At 53.7% G+C, this 8,902-nt stretch overlaps 1 protein-coding gene across 13 annotated transcripts in view; it reads right to left on the bottom strand.

The window, feature by feature from the left end:
* Nucleotides 1–8,902, bottom strand: part of Myo18a (myosin XVIIIA) — a 97,993-nt gene that overhangs the window by 9,396 nt on the left and 79,695 nt on the right. For 8 of the 13 annotated variants that reach the window (XM_026780292.1, XM_026780290.1, XM_005349486.3 and 5 more), the window contains 7 exons: nucleotides 8,265–8,378; nucleotides 6,888–7,004; nucleotides 6,532–6,615; nucleotides 5,967–6,104; nucleotides 3,541–3,726; nucleotides 3,079–3,218; nucleotides 2,348–2,392 (listed from right to left, as the gene is read on the bottom strand). In XM_026780292.1, the coding sequence (XP_026636093.1) occupies nucleotides 2,348–2,392; nucleotides 3,079–3,218; nucleotides 3,541–3,726; nucleotides 5,967–6,104; nucleotides 6,532–6,615; nucleotides 6,888–7,004; nucleotides 8,265–8,378 (824 nt within the window). The remainder of the gene's footprint in view (nucleotides 1–2,347; nucleotides 2,393–3,078; nucleotides 3,219–3,540; nucleotides 3,727–5,966; nucleotides 6,105–6,531; nucleotides 6,616–6,887; nucleotides 7,005–8,264; nucleotides 8,379–8,902) is intronic. The other 5 variants (XM_005349487.3, XM_013347198.2, XM_026780299.1 and 2 more) reach the window with 1 other exon arrangement.

An 8,902-nucleotide genomic window follows, 5' to 3' on the forward strand; every position in this document is an offset into this window, starting at 1 on the left:
CCCCCCCCCCCCCCGCCCCACACACACACCAGGCAGCCCTCCAGCCCCTGCTCTCCACTGCTACTGCTGGACAGGCTGACCCCAGAACCTGCAAGCAAGCCTCAGGGAGTCTAATTCTGGGGCTGGAGTCATGGTGACCCCCTCATGAAGCAGTGGGGGCATAGAGATAGTTTCTGAGTGCAAATGCTTTGCAAATTCTGCAAGATGTCTGCTCCCTAAGTTCCCCTGCTATTGACGGGCCGAGATTTCTCCTTGATATAAATTCCCTTTCATCTGTGTCAACAGGAGTAGCCTGGTCCTGAATTATCTTCTTGAATAAATAGCCACACAGGCACATACATATACACCCAGGCATGTACATCATGCAGCTACACACACACACACATCAGAGGAAACCACAGTAGTTCTAGGGACCATGAGAGAGCCCTGTACATGGGAAGGGGAACAAAGAAGCATATTTTATGGGCTTCCATCAAATACAGAATTATAACAGAGACAAGGCCTGCCAATGCCCCGGGTAAACAGGAGTTTAGCAGGCAGCCCCCAAACCACTAATGCAAGCTCTGTGCCCGTCCGAGCCTGGCAGATTTACTGTGGTGCACAGGTCCCATGGAACGCCAATACCACCTGATTTATACACCCGTGCAAAAAACCTCCCTCTATAGCTTCAGAGCCTGTAATTTATCACCGCCGTTCATAACCATATTGATTGCCTTTAGAAAGGAGGTGCTGTGTGCATCGCAAAATCTATGTCTACATGTTAAAAGTGTTTCTGTATAAATCTCCCTTAATACTGCACTGTTTACTGCTTTCATTAAGGTTATGGCAATAACAACTGTATCTCTAAGTAAATCGAAACATTATTTTTCTGCCCGCCTTAGCATGTTCGTTCGATAATGTGGAGCTGCTGAGGAAGGAGCCCCTCTGCCATCAATGGAGTCTGCTTAGAATTGCATGTTTTGAGTGCACGCTGGTGTGTGTGTGTGTGTGTGTGTGTGTGTGTGTGTGTGTGCCCAACTGTGGTTTAGAATATGATCTTCAATGCACATTTTATCAGCCCTCAGAGCTCCTTCTGCCCAAGGAGGGTAAGGTGGAACACACCGAGGAAAGACTGAGGCCCAGAATATGAATTTCCTTCCCCACATTCAGAGCAGTCCGTGGGCTGAGAAGCTGGCTTGCCTACCCTCACCTGCTTTTTAGTTGCAAGAATCCAGACCATGTTCGGGTTCTCTTCCTTAAATAATCAGGCCCGTAAACAAACTCCAGGGGCAGGCAGGCTCAGGGGGCAGTTGAAATTTTAAATGGTCGGAATTAAACCTCGCGTCAAATACAATTTATGTCCAGGCTCATGTGCTATTAGTTAACTGGGAGCTGAATCACGGGGGAACAAACAAACGGAGACAGAACGGCAGGGGATATTAATTGTGTGTGACAACCGGGCTCCAGCGGCCCTCTATCACTGTTACACACTATTACATTTATCATTAGCTCTCCCGGACTCCTGTGCACGGCCACCAGCCCATCCTGGCCAGGGGAGGAGGTCTGCCAGGCAGGAATGCAGTCCTATGCTGAGAAAACAACCTCCAAAGCAAGCCTGTCGAACTTGACAGAGGATCAGCAAATCTGCCTGGAGGCCTTGCACATCCGCACCACTTTCCAGCTCCTGCACCCCCACCCGGGCAGAAAGAGGGAACAGAGAAGGGCAGATGTCCTAGGCCTCCTGCCTCCTGACAGACATACCACCACAGATATATTCCTCCTACCACCACCAAGACCACCACCACTGCCTGAGATGCCCCCTGGGAGCAAAGCAAACACAACCGGCTGTTTCCTTTTCCTGCCACAGCAGAGCTGCCCAAGGTCAGCTGCCTGGATGCTTTCTCCAAATGGGCAGCTGTGAGATGCCCCTCACCCTCAACCCTCATCCGCCTAAGGAAGGTGGCAGACCTTAAACACAAAACAGACCCTTTCCTTGCGGGCAGCTTGGGTTTCAAGAGCCCAAGAATGCAGACAGATTTACCCTGGAACACTAGACCTCCAGACAGTGCCAGGGTGGTGGCCACACTTGGTTCCTAGAGAGGGGAGGCTGGGACTTTTAGCTAGACAGATGAAGACTCCTGGCCTAGGAGGGTCAGTCTCGCCTTTTAGGAAGACACTTCACAGCCAGACAATTCTTCCATTCCAGCCTAAGGACAGTCAGTGGTGTTAGCATTAGAGACCAGCCAGAGAGAGTGTGAGGCTGTGTCTGTGTGCAGCATGCAGCAGGGGCCCCTGGCAGGAAGCCCTGTGTTAGGGGGGGTTAGACACCCAAGGGAAGAGGCAAAGAGCACATGGCTCTGGTCCTCACAGTTTATTCTTTCTTTTCTGATATTTTGTCACCATGTCCTGTAAACTGGAAACAGAAAGAAAATGGTGGGCAAAGGGACCAGAGAAGCAAATGGGGGCGGGGGAGTCGATGGACAAACAGGACCCTCATCCACACCTCGTTCTTCACCAAATGACAGCTCTGGCTGGTTGCGATCAGGCAGAAGTGAGTAATAGTATCCTCAGAACTAGGCTTGATCCACTGCCAGTGCTCACCCCAAGGGAGCAAGCTTCCTGGGCCACCCTGCCCTGCCCATATAGTGGGACCTGACCCTGAGGCAAGAAGTGGGGAGCTCTGGGATCTACCCAGGGCCCAGCCCCACCCCCACACTGCTGATCCTCTGGATCTGACTTTCTCCTCAGCCTAGGACTACAAATCTCTCTCGTTCTCCAAAACCATTCCCTGGGTGGGTTTTATGCGAGAAAATCTCTAGCACAGTAACAAGACGTCACAGCCCTTAAATCTCTGCTCTCCCTAGAGAGGAGCAGGCGCCATCGGAAATGCAGCTAAACGGGGGAATAACTCATGGGGAGCAGGCAGCACCAGAGCCCGGATTTTGGAAGGCCTGGGAAGGAGAGCATGGGAGGAGAGGAGAGCGCCTAACCCCCAGTACCCTCAGCCACTTCCATCTGGTTTCAGCACTGGGAGGGTGATGACTGGTAGCTTAGCTATGGATGTCACCTCTGCCCCACCGGAAACGCTCCATCTCTTACCTGTTGATAAGGTCCTCATTCTCATCGCTCTCCATCTCATCCTCAATGGCGGCTTGCAAGTCCCCAATGCGCTTGAATGCCAGCTTGAGGTCAGCCTGCAGGCTTTGGTTAGCAGCTTCCAGACTCTCCAGGTCCATCTCCTAGGAGGAGGGTCTAGTGTACAGGAGGGCCACACTGTCCCCTAGCATCTCTGCAGGAGCCTGCAGCAAGTTACTCGTTGCCAGGCAGGAGCTACCCTGGTTGCTACTCAAGGTCTCCAAAGGCTTCTCTATTCAAGGGCTACGAGGCTGGCTGGGTAGTGGGCCTCACCTGATGGAGACTTCTGAGGCCGCCCTTGACCCTCTTGCCTATCCTCAGGACTGAACTCTCCCTCACCAAAACCCAGGGTAAGGTGGGCATGTACTTAGCAGCACCTGGGGAAGGGGGTCTCCAGCTTGGGACCCACGAGGAGCAGGACATTACCAGCTCATGCTTCTTGCGGCTGGCCTCTGCTTCCTTCCTGGCAAGTTCACCCATCTCCTCCTTTGTGTCCCGGAGCTGCCGCTGGAGCCTCTTGTTTTGCTCCTTCTCGCGGTTCTCAGCTGCAGCGCGCTGGTCCCGTTCCTCGGTCAGCTTCTCCATGTTCTCCTTGAGCCGACTGGCCAGGCCCTGGGTGAGCCGGTTGAGAAGAAACAGCAGGTATGCCGTCAGCCAGGCAGAGAGTATTGGCAGGAAGCCTGGCCGAGCTCTTGTCCCACTACTCAGCCATGGCTGAGAGATGTGCACGTGAGTTTACTTTTAACTTCTTCCCACCTTTACCCCACCCCTTTTGTCTTCCTGTGTGTGGGAGCACACGTGTATAGGCCAGAGGTCAGCCTGGACTATTCCGTAGGTAATCCATCTTGTCCTTAGAGATGTGGTCCCTTATTGTGACCTAGAGTTCACCAATTAGGCTGCCTGGCCAGCAAACCCCAGTGAGCCTCCTGTGTTTGCTCCCCAGTGCGAGGATTACAAGCAAGGGCACTACACCTGACCTTTTTTTTTTTTTAATTTATTTTTATTTGATGTGCAAATATTTATATTTATTTGTGTTTTGCCTGCATGTATGTCTGTGTGACATTATTGTAGCCCTTGGAACTGGAATTACAGATAGTTGTGAGCTGCCATGTGGGTGCTGGGAATTGAATTCAGATCCCACTGAGCCATCTCTCCAGCCCCCTATACCTGAGTGAACTCGGGTCCTCATGTGAGGTAAGCACTCTACCCTTGAGCTTTACTGCCTGTCAAAGGAGAAGACGATGCCTGTGTCCAGGGGTCTTGGGAGGACTAAGTAATGAGAAAGCCATCTGAAAGAAGGGTTGTGGTTCTTCTTATTACTGCAGAGATCAGGCAGGCCCTGGGCAGAGGCTGGCCTGTCATATAAGTGTCTCCACGGGCATCAGGGATTTTTCGAAGATGGCTGAGCTCGGGGGCGACAGCCAGTGTTCAGAGGTGACTGGTTCCATTGTGAGTGCCTGAATAGGAGACGCAGGCAAAGTGATTGATCTCTCTTGGCCTCGTGAATCTGTCTCCCTCAGAAACATGGACATGTTTCCCCTGCCAGGTAGGAGTATCCTACCAGGAAATGATTGGAGTGGAGGCCAGGGATGAGGGAGGACTGAGCCAGTGTCCAGGATGAGGGAAGACTGAGCCAGTGTCCAGTGTCGTCCTCCCATTGACTACCCCAGCCTGGTGTGCAAAGTGACAGGCCCAGGCTACAGGGTCACTCAGGGTGAGCCTAAACCACAACATTGCCCTTCTGAGTTGAAGGGAGTCCGAGACAAGAGTGAGGTGACAAGCGCAGGAGGCAGAGCCTTCATCCACCACCAGGGGCTTCTCCGGCCCCAGCAGCCACAGGAACCCTTTCCCGTGTGTGATAGTGGGGCTGAAATGTCACCCACTGCCCTGGAGTCCTGGGGGCAGAACATAAGCTGTTAAGCTCTGTCTGGCTCTCCATGCTAGGAGTTTTATCCATACACTTTTCCTGTGTCCAGGCTAGTAATGCCCTTGGCTGCTCACCTGCTTCTACCTCTCTCCTACGGCCTGCTCTGCTGACAGAGGGACTGAAGGGGAAGGGGCGACAGAGAAGTTCCCCCATGTGCCACAATGAGCATGTTCCCAGGCAAGCCTGAGGATGTTTGGACAGATGTCCATACGCTCAGGAGAACAAGAGTCAAGACAAGGCTACGCTCCGACACCTCTCACACAGGGAGGCTGAAGCGCACCGGCTACAGGAAACCAGAGGTGGAGTATGGAGAGACCATTGTGAAGAAGGGGGAAACAAAGCAAGAAGAGACGAGACTAACCGAAAGGGGGGGAAGGGCAAAAAAAAAAAGGTAAAAGGGGGTGAGGAAAGAAAGAAATGAAGACATAGGAAGAGAGTGAGAAAGGGGCAGGATGGTGTTGGGGGAAGAAAGAGGGAGGGCAGAGCTGGAAGGGTGGCAAGCCATGGGGGGAGGGGTGTAAAAAGCAAGGGAGAAGAAGAAAGAGCCACGAGACGAGAACAGACTTCAGCTTTAGAGCAGTGGTGCCATCCGCTGCATATTTATGACCCTACCAGAGAGTGAGTGAGGGGGACAGGAGGGGGAGCTCGTGGCAGAGGAAAATATGAAGACGAAAAGCTAAGCTGCTCTGGTCCCTTGGCAGAAAGCAAGCACGGATACAGAATGTAAAATAGGCAGGCTCTGCGGGGCCCAGAGAGCAGGCCAGGCAGGCGGGAGGGGAGCTCCCACCCTGTCAGCTGGCCTGGCAGCTTGGCAGAGGACTCTGAGGAGTGTCCCTGGCTTGCACAGCCCTTCAGAGCATGCGTGGCTACAGCCACCAGGGCAGCTTTGCTTGGCTTGCAGCGACGTGCACGTAGCTGAACCCACCTCCAGACGCTTCGCTTGGGTCTTTTCAAACTCCAGGCGTGTTTCCAGCTCCCTGATCTTTGCTTCCTGCCTGCTGACGAGAGACTTGTCCACCATGGACTGCTCCAGGAACTCCACCTGGCTCTGCAGGGCTTGTAGCTAGGGGTGGAGGGAGCAAGGGAAGAATGAACTGAATCCAAAACGGGGAGGGCGGTGGCAAGTCTGGGATAGGCAACATCACCATGGTGACTAGGAGGCCAAGGGAGGGAGCAAGGCACAGAGGAGCCACCCCCAGCCAAGGTCTCCCCCACTTGCCCCTGCACTTGGCATTGATATTGCCCTGCTGAGAGGCAGGAGCATGGTAAGGACCAGAGAGGGAAGAGAAACGTGAGGTGAGGCAGCTGGAGCCAAAACATCTACCATGGTGATGAGGCCCCAAGCCTACCTCTCCCTGCTTGTTCACACTACTCCCAGTTCACATGCTCTGTGGCTAATGAATGGCTGAGAGAAACACCCTCTGTACTAGATCAAGGCTTCATCCCCAAGGACCTGAACGCTTACTCCCAAGGGAGCCCATGGTACCCACCTTCTCTTGTAGCTCTTGCTTCTCCTTGTTGGATTCTTCTAGCTGAGCTTGGAGATCATTCATCTGTGCCATGTCCCGAGAAGACTGGGAAGGGAGAAGAACAATGGGGAAAGGGTCCCCCAAACAGAAATTCAGCCCCTATCCATTGAGGGCCAGGGGAGCCAGGTGTGGTGGCGTACACCTTTAGCCCAGCACTTGGGAGGCAGAGGCAGGCGGATCTCTGTGAGTTCAAAGGCAGCCTGGTCTACAGAGTGAGTTCCAGAACAGCCGGGGTACACATCTCAGGGGGACAAAAAGCATCTAGCTGGAGATCTACGAGGGGGCGGAGGATGGTAACGATGACGTCATCGGGGTACCTGGGCCACAGCTGCCTTGTGCTTCTTCATCAGCTCATTCATGTCCTCCTGATCCTCTTCCAGCCGGTTCTGGATCTCATTTTTCTCACGCTGAAGGCGACTCAGTTGCTCCTCCAACTGGACAAAGGCAGAGGCAGATCGGAGGGAATCAGGCCTGTGTCTTCAGGCCCTGGGGTGGCAATTCCAAACCTGGCCCACCCCATGCCACTTCTCCTAGGTGGGGGTGACAGTAGGGTAGGGACACGATGAAATGTCGGAGGGATCCGATGGCTTCTGGGCAGGGAGATGGGGGACAGGCAGACCCTGGGTTTTAGATGCTAAATGGCAGCTGCTTTCTGGCAGCTCTCAAGGCTAATAAGAAAGTAGAAATTCTGCCCTTAACAAACGACCCATCATCCTGGTACATCAGCCTGACTGGCATGCACTCTGCCCACAGCAGGCCTCAGGGAAGAACCTTTCAGGCTGGTGACATCCCCTGGCTGGGATTTTGTTTGCCCTGGGGATGGCCCACTCTTGGGGCACCCAGCTCTCCCAGCCTTGGGGGAGGGGAAGAGACAGGTACCGGCAGCTTCAGGAAATGAATGAATCTATTAGCCTGTAATTCTGAACCAAAATGACTGCGCTGGTGCCTTCTCTGCCCCATCCATCTTGTTACTGGGCTGTGGGGAGCTGGGGGAAGCCTCCGCCAAGAAATTTATTAACTCAGATTTAAATAAAACGGTAATTTTATAACAGCCTTTTTTAACACAATTAAGGAATTGGAATTACTCACCTGGAACCTGCTGAAGAGCACAAATGTCACAAGGTAAATCAAGCCTGAGACTGGCGTCTCTCAGCAGCAGGGTGACCAACTAGGGGCCATGAAGCCAACAGCCAAACCCAGCCTCCTCCCCCTGCCCCACTCCTGGCTTGAGGAGGTACGGGTGCTGGCCACGTCCCAGGAGTGAATACTGAGCCAGTTGCTGGGCCGTGGGAGAGGTGGGGAATTAAAAGGGAGGCATTAAATAAAAGCTCTAATTAGCTGCCTCTTGGGCTCGTCAGTGGGCTGGGCAGGGGAGGGAAAGGAAGCCTGGTGTCCTATCCTCTTATCTTTGCTTCTGCTAATCTCGAGGCACCTGTTTACGTCCCTCAGCCACATTAGCTGCCTTTATTTATGGTTCCAGGGCCTGCGGCCAAGCTCCCAGAGGCAGGTGGTTAAACAGGGAGATGTGCACCCGACTGCCAGCCCTCCCTCCTCTCAAGACTACTCTGAGTGGGGGGGGAAGCAGAGGACGTGGGTAGGGGGTACTGTGTCCTGTAGGCATGAAAGGACCTGTGTGGGTCACGGTTCAGCTCTCCCTCAGTCCCCAGGCCTGCCCTGTGCGCCCTGCCCCTCACCGCTGTCTTGGCTTTGGCGATGTCATCAATCTGCAGGTGCAGATCCTCCATCTCCACCTCCATCGCCTTCCGTGCTTTTACAGCTGCTGCACAGGTGAACTCCGACTCTTCCAGCTGGACAGAGAGACACCCCCAGCCAGGAGATAAACATCAGCCACGCTCTGGGGCACAAGGACTGTGCAGGGCACTGGCTCACAGGGGGGAAGGGGTCCCTGTCCTCCTCTGCCACCTCCTCCCCCTTCTGGCTCCTCCTCTTTCTTCATGAATGGCATTCTTAGAGCCATAGCTGTGCTGCGGTGCACACATTGTTCTCTCCTCCAGGATGCACAGCCCATCCACATCACCCTCGGGCCTGGCAGTCACAGACCCTGGGGAATCTGACTGCTAGGAGCGGCTTCCTCCCCACATTCCAGCCATCTTCCTTCTCAAGGACTAACAGCCAGCAAGGCGAACAAGCCGCTGAGAAGATAAGGGAACAAATGAGCTTCTTGGCTGCCCCTGGAGCCAGCGGATTCGTCTGAGCACGGGTACCTGGTTCTTTTTTTTTTGTTGTTTTTTGTTTTTCGAGACAGGGTTTCTCTGTGGTTTTGGAGCCTGTCCTGGAACTAGCTCTTGTAGACCAGGCTGGTCTCGAACTC

This window comes from Microtus ochrogaster, chromosome 7 (genome assembly GCF_000317375.1).
Source record: "Microtus ochrogaster isolate Prairie Vole_2 chromosome 7, MicOch1.0, whole genome shotgun sequence".
Classification (NCBI taxonomy): domain Eukaryota; kingdom Metazoa; phylum Chordata; class Mammalia; order Rodentia; family Cricetidae; genus Microtus; species Microtus ochrogaster.